Source organism: Rhinolophus ferrumequinum, chromosome 2 (assembly GCF_004115265.2).
Source record: "Rhinolophus ferrumequinum isolate MPI-CBG mRhiFer1 chromosome 2, mRhiFer1_v1.p, whole genome shotgun sequence".
In the NCBI taxonomy this organism is placed as follows: domain Eukaryota; kingdom Metazoa; phylum Chordata; class Mammalia; order Chiroptera; family Rhinolophidae; genus Rhinolophus; species Rhinolophus ferrumequinum.
The window spans coordinates 24,689,558-24,708,586 of NC_046285.1; the positions used below are offsets into that span (position 1 = coordinate 24,689,558).

At 36.9% G+C, this 19,029-nt stretch overlaps 1 protein-coding gene across 2 annotated transcripts in view; it reads left to right on the forward strand.

Annotated features, from left to right (window-relative positions):
- NSUN3 (NOP2/Sun RNA methyltransferase 3) overlaps positions 1-19,029 on the forward strand; it is a 43,919-nt gene that overhangs the window by 16,023 nt on the left and 8,867 nt on the right. For both annotated transcript variants that reach the window (XM_033121338.1, XM_033121346.1), the window contains 2 exons: positions 2,327-2,481; positions 3,211-3,332. In XM_033121338.1, coding sequence (XP_032977229.1) covers positions 2,327-2,481; positions 3,211-3,332 — 277 coding nt within the window. The remainder of the gene's footprint in view (positions 1-2,326; positions 2,482-3,210; positions 3,333-19,029) is intronic.

Genomic DNA, 19,029 nt, shown 5'->3' on the forward strand with positions numbered 1-19,029 from the left:
TGGAGTTACTAGAAGAGGTGTTGGCACCTGTGGGACATGAGGTTTTTAAGACAGGACAGCTCCTTCACCTGCCCAATATGAGCCTTACCTTCTTGAACCTGAATTACCACCTGTGTGGACCACCACAAGGCCTTCCACGAAAGATGCATGTCTTACCCAGCCCTTTTGGCGAGCTGAGGTTCCTGTCCTGTGTAGGAAGATGACAAACGTGCCTACTTGAATGTTTAGTTGAATCTGATGAAAATGTAGTGGTCGAAAAGACCACCGTAAATAAGACCCAAAACCTAGAAATTATAAAAGTTGATATGACTGGCTATAAAAAAATTGTGAAACTTGTACATTAAAAAAGATACCACAAATAAATGCAGAGGACAATTTAGGAAACATATTTAGAAATCAGATGGCAGATAAAGGGTTAATATCTATAATATTAGATATGTCTTGTTAATAAGAAAAATAAATACAGCAATGGAAAAAAGGCAACAGATAAGAATAGGCACTTGACATAAAAGCAAAACAAATGAATAAACAAATGAAGAGATGCTGAACTGTGTTAGAAATCAAGGATTGTACTACAACTAATAATACTTAGGGGACTTTGGTGCTGGGACATAGTAGTATGTAATAAAACTAAAACTTCCCCTCCCCACACCTATCCATTCCTCTGGCACTGGCCTCTAGTCAAATCACATTATGAAAAAACAGTCGTATAAAGATGTTTATTGAATGTTATTAGTGACAACAGTGTGAATGCCCAGAAACTGGGAATGGTAGAATAAAGGGTGATGCATCTATTCTATGCACTACTTAGCAGCCTTTAAAAATTATCTCCACAAATAGACTGGGTGGTATTTCCTTTGAAGTATTGGCATATGTGGGGAGGAAGGGAGCAGAGAAGTGTGTAAAAGAATCCTGAGTATGTACATAATTATGTAAGATATATATATATCTATATCTATCAATCTATATATATACTGCCAAAAAAAGGTATACAGATTAAGAAAGGAAAAAACTATTAAAATTGTAATAATATATACCGATAACAAAAGATGAATATAAATCACGTTTGACTTCTGCAATTACAAGAGGTGCTCAAAGTGGTTACCATCAGCGTCGAGACACTTCTGATCATGGCGAACTACTGCTTGAGCAATGCTGACCAAAGTGTCCACTTGTATACATTTTTTTGGTACCCTCGGTACACACACACACACACACACACACTCACACACTCACAGGTTGTTTTTGATGGAGGAGTTTGGCAGTTGGGAGGGCGTAGATGAAGGGTGAGGTGAAAAAAATGACACAACAAAAATATATTATTCCATTTATGTGAATTTTATATGTGGGTGTATGCATAAAGAGATATGGTATGGTTATTTTTCAAAATGTTAAATGGCAGTAACTGAAGACTATGAATTTCAGGTAGTTTTTGATGTTTTTCCTTTATACTTCTATGAATTTTTAAAGATATGCTTGTATTTAAATATATACATTATATAATTGTGTTATATATAATTTATATTATATAATAAACATAAAATATTTATAAATATATAAGTATATATTTAAATAAAGAAAATAACAAAACAACTGTTTTATTAGGGATCAATTATTTGCTAAGTACCTTCCATAAAGTAGTTTCCCGTTATCCACAGTTTCTCTTTCCATGGTTTCAGTTACCCATGGTCAACCATGGTCTGAAAATATGAAATGGAAAATTCTAGAAATAAACCATGAGCTCTAAATTGTGTGCCGTTCTGAGTAGCGTGATGAAATCTTGCACTGTTCTGCTCTGTCTTGCCCCAGATGTGAATCATTGCTTTGTTTAGCATATCCAAGCCGTATGCGCTACCCACCAAAGTCTCTCAGCTCATAATTTGAGCCCACGTCTTTCTAACCATAGAGCCAATAGCATTTTACGTACTACATACTTTCCTTTATTCAAAATAAAGCTGTCTTTCCTGGAGGGACAGGTGTCTGTCATAGAATTTTGCTCTTCAGAGTTTTAGGGGAGAACTGTGTCTGAGGTACTGGTTGTACAGCGTATCTTTAGGAATCCATAATTCTCTAAAGGTTTTCACCTCCAAAATTAAATTTGAATGAGTAGGTGGTGAGAACTTCTGAGAGGCTGTGTAGGCATGATTATTAATGTTTTATGTAGTGTGTGTTTCTTTTCTGCTTTTTCAGGATATGATAATCATAATATTTACCTCTGAGCCCTATTTCTGCATACTTATGATAAATTGATTTATTTTTGAAATTTATTTGATCAAAAGTAGAAATTTAAGTTTCATATTAAAACGTTTTAATCCTTTATCTTTAGGTTATCTTCATTGTAATGAATACGATAGTCTGAGATTGAAGTGGCTGAGGCAGACGTTAGAATCTTTCATCCCACAGCCTTTCGTAAATGTAATTAAAGTGTCTGAATTGGATGGCAGAGAAATGGGGGATGTCCAGCCTGAAACGTTTGACAAGGTACTTTTATTACATTGTGACTAACTGATGGTCTCCCCGCGATACCACTGTTATGTGGCTTTGTTATTGTTTTCCATCTTCTTCCAGACAGAGCCAGATACAATTTTTCAGTGCCCTGGGAAATTTTGATAAAGTGAACATGGAAGCAGTTTTCATTTGATGGTCAGCATGGTTCATAGGAAGCGGTAACATTGGGGTCGGTGATTATAGAATGTTTTTTATTTCCGTGTACCTCAAAGATACTTAGGAGAAGATCAGATATTATTTGGGTCAGTACACAGAGATGTGCACTGTATTGCTTTAATATCAGAGTCTGGCAGTTGAAGAAAAACAGAACATTTCAGTAAACTGAAATTGAAATGTTAGTTCCTAAAAATAAATGCTGAGAATTCAAAAATACAGTAATGTCTGTTTAAAATGAGTAACTTTCAAAAAAGTTTTTGTGTAGTTGTCAAGAATATAAACTGTTAGTAGGCATTAATAAACTTTTAGTGCTCTCATTCCCTTCCTCCCCGCAAAAAACCAAACACTAAAAGTGCAGAGGAAATTTTTCTGAAATGTATTAGTAAAGAAATGTCACAAAGAACTTACTATGGTGTGTTTTGGGTTTTAAAATAAATGTATTTATTTGCCATTTTTTGTCATGTCTTGCATAGCTTCCCATATGCTTTGTGTCTGAGGATATATTTTCAGCACATATTTGCATTATGTGCCCTTTTTCCTCTCTAGGTGTTAGTCGATGCTCCGTGTTCCAATGATCGAAGTTGGTTGTTCTCTTCTGATTCTCAGAAGGCCGCCTGCAGGATAAGCCAAAGGAGGAATTTACCTGTACTACAGATAGAACTTTTAAGGTGAGGGCTATTAATACAAATGTCTATTTTGCTTTCTAATGTAATTTAAATAGCCGTGACAAAACATGACACAGGGAAGGCCCCCCAGTAGGTTCCCTGTGTCCGTGTCAGTACTTATTTCTCCTAAGGCTGCACCCAGAAAATTCTTAACCTCTTCCCTTTCAGCTGTCATCCTGTAATGTCCCCTCTGTCCCCACTCCGTCCCTGTCAATGAAAGACAGTATTATTGTGCATTGTCTTTTAAAGGGCACATATGATTTTACTGTGGTTTAAAATTGTTTGCTTATGAGGCCCATTCCAAGCCTAGGGTTCGTCACCCTATTGTTTCACCAGAATTTGAGAGGCCTCCAAGAGTAGCTTCAGACCAGGATGCTTTTTTGTGTATGATGGACACATTGTTTTGGATGAGTCAGCCTCCTGCGAAGTGGTAGTTCATTGTTAGCACTTCTCTCCCCTCTAAGAATTTTCCAGAAGGGCACGACCACCAAGAGATACTTGGTTTCCTTCATAGCAGAGGCATTTTGGGATATCCTGTCCTCGTTTCAAAAAATACTTCCACTTACACTTTACTCCCAAGTAATCTCTGTTTAATGCTGAACACAAATTCTCTGGAATCTTTAAAATACAGTTAAAATGATGCCTTATCACTCATTACTTCTTACACGTGGCATGAAAATGAGTGACAGTTCTGTGCTTGCTGACAACATGCTTTACTTCTTACTTTTAACTGATGCATTGTGTTCCATCTCAGCAGCTCCTCAGACTCTCCTTCCAGTGTCTCACTTCTGAGGCCGGTCAGTTCCTGTTCCTTTTGCTTCAAGAGTTCTTCCTCTAACTCATCCTCCCCTTTCTCTTGGTTAACTCTGCTGGTTCTTCAAAAATCAGCTCTGATACCTCCTTGTAGAAGCCTTACCTGACTCCCTGGGACTGAGATTGATATTCCCCTCATGTCTTTATTTTTACTTAAAAATATGATTGTCAGTTCCTCTGCTTGACATTTGCCCAGTCTCTCTCCTCACCAAGACTCTAAGTCCTGTGGGAGCAGGGGCTGTCTGATGGTTTTTATTCCCATTATATAACTTGTCGTCTGGCGTGTAGAATGTTGTCAGTCAAAAATTGCTTAAAAATACTAAATTGTAAGGGTTAAGTATTTATAATTTACATCTGTAATTAAATTAATAGTTAATCTGGCAGAAGTTAATCTGGCAAAAATAATGATAGGATCGTTATTGTGCTGCATGGTAATTAGGCATAAATATAAAGCAGTTCATGTAATTTGATGAGTGTTGCTTTTGCATAAGCAAAGTGTGGTTTTAGTTTTAGTTTAGCTTTTTCCCCCACGTAATACATTTCCCAGTGATCATCATGACGGTCGTGCCTTTCTGTAAAGCTCACATGGGTGCATCCTCACGCCCTAACAACTGAGGCTCTCCTTTCGTAGCCACTCCTCTCTCCCATCATCTTGCTCCACAAAGAGGAACGGCTTTAGCTCCACATCACTTTTGTAGCATATTGACAGGGCCCACACTTGACGTCTCGGTCACTATGACTGTAGGTTTTCATGTCATCATGGGATTGGGAAAGACCATCATACCAGAAATCTTCCATTCTTTTCCTTGAGCAGCTAATCTGTATTCTCTACCTCTGCGGCCTGGTCTATGTGAGAGGTTTTGGAGCCACTCAATGCAGCTGAAACTCTGAGTCCCTTAGCTGTGTAATTATAATGAAAAAGGGGGAAGAGCGGGTACTCAAGCTATAGGCACAGATAATGCTTCTATTCTCTAACATCTACAAATCTGGGGGTTAAAAAGATAAAGGAAAAAAATGATAATTCCAGCCATAAGCTCTATCTTCTGACTCCAAAAAATGAAGGAAAAAAATGTCTGTGGTAATTTTCTCATCAGGGATAGCCCTATCACTATGTCACATACAGGGAAGTTTCTCTTTCTTTAGATCTTCCTCACCCAGTTATTGTGTTACCTTCCCTTAAAAAAACCCAATCTTTTTTCCCCCCCACAATAATAAAAGATTTTAAATGCAAACATATGTAGGACAGTAAATACACTGATGTGTGTGAGTTTTAGTCAAAAGTGTAAAGGCTTGATAGTAGATAGATCCTTATTTGCATTTGCAAAGAACAGTGGGAAAGCAAGCAAGCATTGCCTATCCTGGTACTATGGACAGAAGATGGCACTCAGAAGGGAGAAAGGGAGTGGAAAGGATAGTTGAGAGCAAATAAGCAGAATTTTTTGAATTGTGCTATTTTATCAAAGACTAGACTTGTATCTTCACTTGTTTGCTGGACAGATGCTTAAATGTACCTTATGCCTTTCATGGCTGTATATTCATTTACCTTACTAGAAATCATTCATATTTACATTAAATAGGCAGCTTGCAAACTGTTCAGAATTTTAGCTTTTGAAAACACTATGTTCTACAACCAAATATTAATTTTATACACATTTTTATGAATGTGATACTTAAATGAAAATTGATACTTTACTTAATAGAAGTTTCTTTCTTTCTTTTTTTTTTAATTGGGGAATACTGGGGAACAGTGTGTTTCTCCAGGGCCCATCAGCTCCAAGTTGTCCTTCAATCTAGTTGGGGAGGGCGCAGCTCAGCTCCAAGTCCAGTCACCATTTTCAGTCTTTAGTTGCAGGGGGCACTGCTCACCATCCCATGTGGGAATTGAACCGGCAACCTTGTTGTTGAGAGCTCGTGCTCTAACCAACTGAGCCATCCATCTGCCCCGCTGGAAACTCAGCAGCAGCTTGTTGTTTTCAATCTACTAGTTGTGGAGGGCACAGCTCACTGGCCCATGTTGGAATCAAACTGGCAACCCTGTTGTTCAAGAGCTCACGCTTTAACCAACTGAGCCATCTGGCCGCCACTAATAGAAGTTTCTTGATGTTAAATTTTTTTAAAGAAGTAATGTTAGTAGATATGGGGTAGTAAATAGGTATGTAAGAATCTTTTTCTAATTCTTTAAAAAATCAGTCTTCATAAAGAAAATATATAACATATTTTCATGAAAATAGTAATCTAACCTGAGGTTTTTTTTAGCGTGAAAAGCTTACTGGAAGATACAGTAATGACAGGAGAAAGATCACAAAGCATACGAGTTCATTGTACACTTATGAGGACTCACTCTTTGATTTATCCTATAGAAGTGGAAAAATTAGAATCTTTTATTAAATTTATAGAACATGAAAAAGAGATATATTCAACTCTCTTACACATGTGTCCCCCCCAACCATTTTCAGAAGAGGAGAATGTGGGGAAAGATATAAGGAATAATTGAACATACGCCAATTCGATTAATAAAGAGTGCCTTTTAAAGGTACACCTTTACCGTTTCTCAAAATAACTTCTGAGACTAGTCATTTCTATTACACGCTGTGTATGTACACACTACATAATCAGATTCTCTTGCCTCGTTTTTATTTAAACATATTAAGAAAAACAGTGGGAAAATATGCTAGAAATGATATATACGTAGTCTTTTTAGAAAGTGGCTGTGATGTTTGTGCAAGATAAGTTTACATGATTTTTAGGTGGGAAAGCACAAACTGAAGAGTATGATTTATAACAAAAATATAGGTATCTTATTGCAGTAATGTATCATGTCATCCATTTCCTCGGAGGAAATCAATCATGTTTAAAATACTGACCCCTTCTGGTTTTCTTTTCTCACCACTTGACAAGTAAAATCCAATTTGTGAACTCATTGAAAAAGGAAGCTTAGATTATTTTGTAACATTTTGGAAATTTGTATAAATCATCCAGATAACAACTCTTAAAAAGTGGTACTCTGACAGTAAAAATTGTATTTTAAAAGAAACATTAAAAAAAAAAATCACCAACCTCTGTCTGTCATGCTCTCGAAATAAGCGATACCTAGTGACCAAAATGGTTATGTGTTCCTATTGGAAAAATAATCTTTGGACATATGGTTCTATTAGAATGGAGTATTTTCACCACTATTTCAACTATATACGTATTTTCTTTTAAAAGTTCAAGTAACTCAGTTAACTTTGCATGCTATCATCATATGCTTAGTCTTATGTTTAGAATCCAGAAGACTAAAGCCAACAATTATTACTACTACAGCTACTATTACTACTGCTAATCCTCCTCCTACTTTTTCTTTAAGTTAGGTGGCAGGAGTCAGAGGTTCTAAGATTGGAAATCTGTCATTTGGGCACAGTACATGCTTTTTTTTTTTTTTTTAAGATTTTATTGGGGAAGGGGAACAGGACTTTATTGGGCAACAGTGTGTACTTCCAGGACTTTTTTTTTTCCCAAGTCAAGTTGTTGTCCTTTCAGTCTTAGTTGTGGAGGGCACAGCTCAGCTCCCCATCCAGTTGCCATTGCTAGTTGCAGGGGGCGCTGCCCACCATCCTTTGCGGGAGTCGAACTGGCAACCTTGTGGTTGAGAGCCCGCGCTCCAACCTACTGAGCTATCCGGGAGGCCGCTCAACTCAAAGGTGCCCTGTTCAATCTTAGTGGCAGGGGGCGGAGTCCACCATCCCTTATGGGACTCAAGTTGAACCAGCAACCTTGTGGTTGAGAACCCACTGGCCCATGTGGGAATTGAACCGGGAGCCTTCGGAGTTAGGAGCAGGGAGCTCCAACCGCCTGAGCAACCGGGCCGGCCCGCTACGTGCTTCTTTTTAGTAAGAATTTACAGATGAAAATATTCCACATTAAATGAAATTGTGAAAGGTTGAAGAGACATCTATAGCTATAGTTTGTAGCTATTGTATTTTGAGTCATAAAACTATATCTCAAGTGTCGATTCACGGTGTGAAATACAATATTGAAAATAAGATATTTATAAGCACTTATGAATTTATCCAACATGTATTAAGTATCTACTTTGTATCAGGAACTCTGCTAGGGACTGCAGATGCTAAAATATATAGGAAATGATCTGTGCTCTCAAAGTCTTCACGGCAGTTATCCTAAAAAATGTGGTGAGAACATAATAATGGCAGGAACAGTTAGGGTGTAGAGGGAGCAAGAGGAGGCACGGCTTACTTTGCCGAGGTTGGGGACGTGGTGCGGGTCTCATAAAGTGTGTTTTACCAAATAAGCATCAGATACATATTTAAAGGGAAGATATTTTTCCTAATCATGAAAGTAATATAGTCTCATGAAGCATTTGGAATATATATGAAATGTAAAGAAATTAAGCCATCTATTGAAAGAAACGGTTATTATACTGACTTAATTTCCTTTGACTACATGTAGTACTTACAATAATAGAAATCAGTGATATACAGTTTGATACCCTTTTTCCACTTAATTTATTATGAACATTTTAATTATTAAATATTAGTCTTTGAAAATGTAGTTATGAAATGGCTATATACTAAATCATTCATTCATTCATTCATGTAGTTAGGAGTATCAAAAAGACTGTTCTTTCTAGTGATAGAATCCCATTAATGCAAGAAGTAGATACAAAAACATACCTTAATGGAGATTAAAACATCAGCTTTTTTAATGATCCAGGCAAGAGCTTGATGACTCTTTGGGAAAGGAGTTAGCAGCTGGCCTATAATCCATTTTTCTTTTGATTTCTTGAGAGATTCTCCCAGAGAGAATTTCTTGGAGAGATTCATTCTCCACAGAAAGAATGAAGGCAGGTAATCCAGTTAAGCATGGTGATAACTGACCTCCTTGGTAAATAGACTACTGAATTTTGCTAAGAGGAGAACTCTTACTTATGGCGTGCTTTGAGGAGACTGTCCCTGGTTAGAGTTGCCTAAGATAAACACAACTTAGACTCTATAGATTTGTGAGGCATGACATCCTGGAGAATGTCATAGAAGCTGTTCAGCTCCCTAAGGTACAGGGGAGATGTGACAACCTAAATGCTCCCCATTGTGTGAGGTGACCTGTGAACTTTGCTTAGAGAGCTCATCTATTATTCTGAGCTAGAAAACATGCTGAGCTAGATGCAAGACTTAGGAAGCCACATCAGATGTCCCTGCTTCTCTTGGTGCCACTCGAAATTATTAGTAAAGCCTGAGAATGGCTAAGATCTCCAGTTCAAGAGAATCTGATTTGACAATCCATCCTTTGTGTTAACTCACCCTTAAACCCCAGCGAGCTCCTCTGCTGAAACTAAATCGAGAAACATGATTTGGACCTGAGTCCCAAGTACAAGCCTCTTATTCCAGCCCCACATCTAAATCTTGGAACTCAGTCATCTCGTCCGGCCAGCTATTAGACAGAAAGTAAGCGCTGTCCCCGTATATCCTCTGCATGGAAACATGATGAAACGGATGAAGGGATAGGACCTGTTGTGCCAAAGCTCAGGCGGGTCTAAGAGAACATGAGAGGTCGTGATGCTCGTGATTCGTGACTTTATCCACTCTGGCACCATCAACTAGTCAAATAATAACAATCGATGCCATTCATTGACTATATTAGCTACTTCTCCTTCTGTCCTTGTTTGTAGAGGCTCAAGTAAATAGGTAGAGAGAGTCTTGAATTGTTTACTCCAGCAAAATGCCTACCTTCTGCCTTGTGGGTAGGAGAGGAGAAATCTCCCTTATAGAAACATGAGGCAAGGATAGTGACGGTTCTCCTCCAACCATTTATTTTTTCTTAAGGATCTATTGAGTGTCTTTTATGTTCCAGGCACCAGTAGTCAACAGGGCAGATTCAAACCTTGTTTGACTTGGCTGCTATTATTGTGTGTAATGAACTGTCCATCATTTCTGAATCAGGAGTCTCATGTTCTCTGCCAACATCCATGAAACTGACAGGATAACTTTTTAGCTTGCAAGCAGGATAAAATAACAGTCCCTTCAAAGTTTTTGACATTGGGGTGCAAATATCTTCTCCCATCTGGAGGCGTGGTGCCTTACCCTTTACTCTCTGGTGGGTTTTTGTGTTTTTTTTTTGGAGGGTTTACAAAAAGAGGTTATTACTTTTTATGTAATTTACTATATTTATATTTTCATTTATGATTAATGTTTTTCTGTGCCCTGTTTAAAAAATCTTTCCATAGCCAAGTAATCTCATTTTATTTTCTGGAGGCTTTATTTTTTAACACCCACATTTAGGTCTAAAATCCATATCAAGTTGATTTTTGCTTATTAGCATGGGGTAGGAATCTAGTTTCTTTCCCTCCCTCCCTTCCTAACTTTCTCCTGTTTTTCTTGCATGTGGATACTGTGGTCGGAATAGCATTTATTGAAAAGTCTGTCCTTTTTCCAGTACTCTGTAGTACTGCTTCTGTTATAAGTCAAATGTCCCCATTAACATAGATCTGATTTCCAGTCCATTTAACCGCTGATTTATTGATCCTCAAACGCAAACTTAATTACCATGGTATTAATATCAAATCTTCCCTTGTTTGATTGTTTTATTTTGTTTTGTTTGTTAAGAGTATCTTGGCTATTTTTGACCCCTTTGCATTTCTATGTACATTTTAGAATCAGCTTGTCAAGTTTAATGAAAAACTTGTTGGGATTTTGATTGGAATTACATTAAATGTATTAATTTTGAGAGTTTTGACATTTTCCAGTATTTCATAATATTGATAAGTTTATTAAGTCTCAAAATTTGTCTATATAGATTGTTTTCAAAAACTTTCATAGTTCTTTAATATATAGGTGTGTGTGTGTGTGTGTGTGTGTGTGTGTGTGAATTTTTTTCTGGATTCTGTATAACGTTTTACTTAGGATTTTTCCATGTGTGAGACTGGCCTATAATTTCTCATTCTTGAAATATTCTTATTATAATTTAGAATCAAGGTTCTACTAGTCTCATAAAATGAATCTAGGAGTGGACTTTCATTTATTTATATTCTCTGAAAACGGTTTGTGTAACATTACAATTATTATTCATTTTTTACTATTTGATAGAACCTGCTAAAACCTTGTGAGCCTGGAGGTTTCTTTGTAGGAAAATTTTTTTACCATTCATTCAGTTTCTTTAATGGTTACAGGACTCTTAAATGTTCTCTCTGTCTTGAATCAGTTCTATGAATTCTAGGTTTGTTTTGTTTTTTGTTTGTTTGTTTGTTTTTAAGTAATTTTCCCATTTTATTCAAGTCTACAAATATGTTGATATAAAGTTGTGTACAATTTCTCTTTGTTATCTTTTTTAATGTCTTCAGGACTTATAATGATGTGTTCTTTTTTATTTTTGTTAATTAGTCTTACCTGAGATTTATCAAATTTTTACATCCTTCCAAGATCCAACATTTATCTTTGTTTATCTTTTTAATTGTAGGTTTGTTTTCTATTTCCAGACATGCAGGGATTTGCTGGTTATCTTTCTTATTATTTTCTTTTTTTAATTGTGATTAGAGAACATGAACTATATTAAATTTAGTATAAATTTACTCTCTAAAACTTATATATATATATATATATATATATATATATATATATATATATATATATATATATAAAAATCTAAAACTTATAAAATAACTCTCTAAAATTTATTTTGACTTGCTTCATAGCCTTTTATTAGGTCAATTTTTATAAATATTTATTTGTGCTTGAGAAGAATGTGAATTTTACATTTGTTTTATTAATACAGTATTCTGTACATGTTTATTAGATAGCATTTTTAATTCTGTTATTCAAATCATCTGTATTACTACCTGAAAAAACAAAAACAGAACCTGATCTCCAGTTAATTACTGAAAGAGGTATGTTAAAATCTCCAAGTATGATTTGGATTCATACATTTCTCTTTGTAGTTCTGTAAAGTTGTGCTTTATATATTTTAAGCTCATATCATTAGAAGCATACAAACTTAATTTTGTTAGTGGTTTTCATGCTATCTCCAGAACCCTTAAGAGTCACCTTATTTTGGCTGTTAAAAGGCGGGGCTCTACTGTCCCTAGTTAGTCTTGGGCTAGACAGTGCTGCTTCTATTTGTTTTAATTGCCTGTGCTTTTCGGTAATATTTAATTTAATAGCTTATTCCATAACAGTACAACTGTTTTGTACACACACACACACACACACTCACGTCTAGTGGGGAGTTGCTTAAGTATTATTGATAACAGAGTAACATGATTACATTTATTTTAGATAGATTAATTTATTTCACATAGAGGGTGGACACAAGGGAGCAAATACACAAAGGAAAGCTAATTAGGAAGTTACTGAAATTTTCAAGGTAAGTTATGATTACCAGTAGGTTAAAGTTAAAAAATAAAGATATTCAAAATAAGATGATATGTAAGCATTTCATTAACTCATCATAGTTATTCAATTTGTAAAATATCATTGATGTTAATAAGAGTTTAAATTATTTTTCCTTAATAACTTGAAAGGCCTCTAGTGGATATCAAACAAAATGAAAACCTTGCTTCTTCCATCAGAATGGTTTTCTTGGCACTTGGCCTCATTCTGCCACGCGCCACAGGTATCTGAACTTGCCTTGCTATGACCTAAATAGAATCACTAAAATGCCTTTAGTAAACTTTATGGGCTTTTAATTATTTTATAACCTGGCCACTGCAGGAATCAAATGACTTTATTCTTTAATAGGAAACAGCTGTTGTTTTCTTCCAAAGAATTTAGTAGGATAGTGGTTTTTAACCTTTGCTTTGGAGAGACGTAGGGATTCTGTAGCATTGTTTCAGGAGCCATCTGGAGGGACGGGAGGAGGATGACCAGCAGGGCCTCTTAATTCACCACACCAAATCCAACCATTGAGAGGTGTGAGGACTTTATCTGGTTACACTTGTTGGATTTCATATGGAGAAAGTTTCTTCTTATTTAAAAAAAAAAGTTTGTAAAAAACTTTAAGAAAATCATTTACATCAGTGATTAGTAATCGCTATTCATTTATAAGGACATTTTCTATGGGCCCAAATCAAGTGACCTCTGGTGGTTTTCTTGAAAGCTTTTTAGTTCTTTTTCTTTGTGTGAGTGAAGAGACTATATTTGATAGTAGATCAAAGACCCTATCTTAAAGTTAGGCCTTAATGTGTCTATTGTCACTCTTTTCTGATTTAAGCAACCCAAAACTGGATTCCTTATGTTTAATCTCAGCAGAATTGTAATCCCTAAGCATTGCCCATATCCATCTTAATGAGGTAATTAACTGGTGAAAAGATGTATTAAACTTGAGATCCAAGTATAGAAACCGATAATAAATGTTAGCACTTGTCATTTGTAATCTATTTCAGCAGTATTTAGTGTCATTACTCTGCTCTACCAGCACTATATAAAAAGCATCCTTTCTTTAAGCGAAAGACTTACTGCCAGTGGACAGTGGATAATCATCAGCATTGTTTTTGTTTCTTAGGTCGACAAAAGCAGCTGCTGGGTATGGCGTCTCTGAAAATATCAAACTAGGTTTCTTTATCTTGAATTTACAGAACTTCTTTGGTAATAAACAGTTTGATATCTAGAAATTTGATTACTTACTGTGAGCACAGTAAAGAGTACCCTCAAGGCTTGTAAAACAATACTTTTGAAACTGAGAATAACACTGGGTAACTATAAACCCAGAAATGTCTGTGCTTCAGATGCGTATAGTATGTGAAACTTAATTTTAAATCTGCATTTATTTGATAGATTGTATACGAGCTTCAACTTTTCACCTTAATGTTTTCTTTGTTTGTATTACACAATAGTGGTAGGAACTGTTTATTTGCTTTCTCGCCCAGACTCCTGTTTACCAGCAGAAATAGTAAACCGATACAAATGTACCAAATGAGTGAAATGATTAGAAACAGGCAGTGGGAAAATGGGAACTGCTGAAAAGGAACAAAAATGGACAAATTGGAAGGGAATACTAGAACCTAGCAATGTAACATAGACAAAAATATGGAATGGTAAGGAAAAAGTAAATGAAACAAAAATCTCTGAAATGCTTAGAGAAAAATAAATCATGAAATTCAGAGAAATAAACATTTAGGGTGAGGTGAGGCATAAAAGGAACAACTTAGAGATAAAAACTTTGTGGAGCTGATAACAGTTGGTTAAAGTGGTAGTTTTACCATTTGTTAAATTACCTTGTAGTAATTAAATATTTCTATTGGTACAACAGATTAGGCTAATTAAAAAAAAGGACTAGTTTTATTTTCTTCCTTTTAAAGCAGACTGCCTGCCTCCCAGACTAACCTACTATGTTAGATTACTTTTCTGTTTCCAAAAAGGCAGTGTTAGGGATCACATTTGTTTTTTAAATATGACTTAATAGCCTTTTAGGTACCTAAAAGGGTTTTGGTACCAACTCCAATGTGGTGATGGGAGTTTCCCCCCACACCACCGAGCAATTCTCTGCAATACCAGCTGGGTGTCTTACAGTTTAACTCAACTCTGACACTGTCTGCCTAGAGATAGTGTCAGATCCCATAGGTTAAGAGGTCAGTCCCACAACATTGCCGCCACCCCACTTCAGATGCCAATTGCAAGTCTGGGTGGTCACCTTTGCTTCTGGCCAGTCAGCCATAAATTGGACGTTCCCATTCCTTGAGTTTGGTTGATTTGCTAGAGAGGTTCACAGAGCTCAGGAAAACAGTTTACTTTCACTTACCAGTCTACTAAAGGATATGATAAAGGATACAGATGAACAGCCAGATGGAAGAGATGCATGGGGCAGAGTACATGGGAAGGGGAACCGAGCTTCCATGCTCTCTCTAGGCAGGTCACTCTCCCAACACCTCCACGTGTTCACCTACCCAGAAGCTCTCAGAACCCTGTCCTTTTTGTTTCTTACGAAAGCTTCATTACATAGGCTTGATTGATTAACTCATTGGCCATTGGCAGTTGATTCAACTTCCAGCCCCTCTCCCCTCCCCAGAGGTCAAGGGGTGGGACTAAAAGTTCCAAACCTCTAGTCACAGGGCTGGTTCCCCTGGCAACCAGCCCCCATCCTTTGGTGCAGTCCCCTTGTCGCCTCATAAGCATAATAAAAGACACATTTGTTGCTCTCATCACTTAGGAAATCCCAAGATTTTAGGAGCTTTAAGCCAGAAAAGGGGATGAAAACCAAATACATATTTTTAATTACAAATCACAGTACCTACCACAGAACCACATAATCTCATTTTGAAAGTAGTGGCCAGGTTTTCCAGGGTCAAGTTCACTTACTAAAAGGTACCCAACTTTTCAACTGAGTCAGAAAGGAGACCACAATGATTAAATACAACCTTCATTAACAGGATTGTTTTGCTTTCTGTAGCTATTTATCCATGACCCCTGTTGACAAGACGGGGAAAAAATCCCTTCTTTCTCATTTTATAAATTAATTGTTGGCAAAAGTTTTATTATTTTTTCCAAATAAAGTTTCTGGCCTCTATAGATTTCATCTGTTCTATAACTTAAGAGTTGAAGGTTGTTTCAGTTGTTCCCTATTCCGAATTTTTGAGTGTTAGTTGCAATTAATATACATACTCCTTTGTACACTGAAAAGTTATCTGCCTGAACCACTTAATTTAGGTAACACTCATTCATTCACTTGTTTAATAAATACATTTCGAGAACATACTTTCCAGTTATGCTATATACAGTGGGTGCCAAATAATGTGTACACATTTTAAGAAAGGAAAAAACTGTATTAATTATTTGTAATACTTAACATATACTGATAACAAAAGATGAATACAAGTCATGTTTGACTTCTGCATTTAAAGAGGTGCTTAAAATGGTTACCATCAACATCCAAACACTTCTGCTTACAGCGAACTACTACTTGAGCATAGATAACACCTCTTAAAATGTGTATACACTTCTTGGCACCCCCAGTATAAAAATACAAAACAAATCTAATATAAACCCTGTTTCCAAGGAGCTGAAAATTTATTGCTTGGGAAAAATAGAACAGGGAGGAAGTCTGTGGGGGATTAGTGAAGGTTTTAGAGATTATGTGAGTTTTGAAGTGGGTCTAGAAGGATGAATAAAAGTTGTCATCATTAAAAGGAAACTGAACAAGAATTCGGTAAGCTTTACAATGTGCTATGCGTCTAGATAGATGAGGCAAAGAATGAACTTGAACTCCTTGACTTGACAGTTAATTGCACAGCAGTGTTTGTCCTACTCTCCAAGGGCAGAGATATCACAGTTGGAGTTTGGCCAGAGGGATGTAAGGGATTTCTTATAGGAATCAGATCTTAATCGTAGGAGGTGGTTAAGCTGTCTGTAGAAGATGTGTATAATCGCGCCCCTGCTTCTGGTATGGGGCATGAAGTTAGCAGGGTCGGTAGCCAGCACAAGAAGAGGGAAGGAACAAAGGCACACTAGAACCCAGAAGGCGAAAGAGGAACCCGTCTTTCTGTCACCAGAACCTGCATAGGTCTCTTACCACCACTAAGCATTTAGCTTTAGTGATCTGCAGAAGAGCTGGTGCATTTTGTCGTGGAGCTGGGTTTAGACTTCAGAGAAGCTGTAGAAAGGTCCCAGGATTGCTGGAGGAGTTGCTCCCACCCCACCAACAAGTTGATCCAGCGGGTCTGTGACACGTAGGTACACTAAACTGCATGACCCACAACCCTGCCAAGTTACAGAATGTTTTCATCACCCCAGAGTGATGACCTAGGGCTCCTTCAGAATCCGTTCACTCACAAAGGCAACCATTGTTCTGATTTATTTTACTGTAGGTTAGCTTTGCCTATTCTCAAACTACATAAAAATGTAATCAAACAACATGTACTCTTTTTTATCTGGGATTTTTTTCCCCTCAGCATAATGTTTTTGAAGTCCATTCATATATTGTGTGTATCAGAAGTTTGTTCCATTTTATTAGGTGAAGTATGAAAGCAACATCTTTGCATTTGGACTGACTCCTACTGCCCAGATAAGAGCATTTATTCAGAAGTGCTTGAGGGAGACTTGAGGCCCGGTCTTATCTCTGTAAGAGCTGCCTCTTCAGGGATACCTTTCACCACTGCTTCATGTTGGGGCACAGAATCTGTTGCCTTTTCCCAATCCAAATTACTGAATTCTTAGTCAATTTAGATTATAATCCACAGGCATAGAGGTTCCTTAGCAGAGCTGTATTCCTTCCATCTCTGCTTCCAGTTCCCAAGATCTATCCTGAGCCTTCTCTCATTCACACACACTAACATTGTGAGATTTTTTTCTAGTCACCCCAGCATTATATAAGCTTTGTTTTAGCATGTGATCTGTCTTCCAAGATATCATAAACAGTGCTTTTATTAAATGTTATTCCGTGGCATAATAAGGCTTACTGGCTGTATCAGGGTTCTCTAGAGAAACAGAACCAAAAGGATGTGTGTGTGTGTGTGTGTGTATAAAGGGATTCATTTTTTTTTTAAGGCATTGGCTCACATGATTATGGAGGATGGCACATTCAAAATCTGCAGAGTGGGCCAGCAGGCTGAGGATCCCGAGAAGAGTCGATGTTGTGGGTCAGGTCTGAAGGCCATCCGTCCGCTGGCAGAATTCCTTCCTGTTCAAGGGAGGTCAGCATTTTGTTCTTTTCAGGCCTTTAGCTGACTCGGTGAGGCCCACCCACATTATCAAGGGCAGCCTGCTTTACTCAAAGTCCACCAATTTCAATGTCAATTTTTATCCAACAATACCCTCATAGAAACATCCAAAATAATGTTTACCCAGATATCTCAGCACCATGGCTCAGCCATGTTGACACAAAAATACAGTAATCCTTGGCTTTCTAGCCTGTCGTATTTGTTTGACTTTGCCTCCTATATTGCCTGCTTATTAAGCCAGTTCTGCATTTCAGATTCCGCTAAACAACTCCACATCTGGTACGAAATTCAGTATCAGTTAAGATAATTTTTTCTTTTAATATAACAGAGAAGAAAGAAATAGAGAGAGACAAAGACAGACTCAAAACAATAGTGACCTAAGTAAAAGTCTGATAGGCTTCCCAGAGTGGTTCTGGCAATCAGCTGATTGCCAGATTGGAGTCGTCAGGGATCCACGCGGTGTACAGCTGTAGTGCCGGTATTTGAATCCTGGTTTGGACACTTAGTAACTGAGTGGACTTGTACAAGTTCCGTAACTCTCTTGCCTTGATTTTCTCATCTGCAAAATGAGAATAATAATTCATATCTTAAAACTTAAAATTGAATGAAATAACATATATAAAACATTTAACTTTGGGGAAAAAGATAAACAAAGAATAAAGTTCTAGGGAAGACTGATATTTAAGGGATAGGAAGAAAAGAAAGGTACATAAGGAGACCAGAAGGGAACTTCAGAGAAGTAGGACATGAACAAAGAAGAGTCATGTCCAGGAAGCCACAGTGGGAGAAAGTTTCGGGAAGTCGAGGATGAATGACAAAATCAAATAGTATAGTGAGATGAGGGCTGAAAGGAAGCCTTTTAACTAGGCTGTTTTTGTTCTCACATTGTCAAAAAGCTTCTGAGGAAATCCTATTTTTATCTACCTTTTAGAGTTATGGAAACAAAATTTGGTTAAATGAATTACCAGCTTATTTGGAATAATTACCAAATTATTTGGAATTTTAATGAAGTAACCACCTTTGATTTTCTAACCATTGAGTCTAATTTGTTAAAATTCTTTAAAATTATGGTTTAGATGTTAGTCTGTGATGAAGAGTTTCAAATTATGTCTCAACGAGAGGTATTTGCTTTCACTTGCCTCCCCATAAATTCTGTGCAATGGCACTTTAATAGGTGAAGGTCGTATGTTCTATAAAAGGAGCCGGTAGCCAAGATTCTCAGGTCATAGTGTCAGACGTATTAATTCCTGG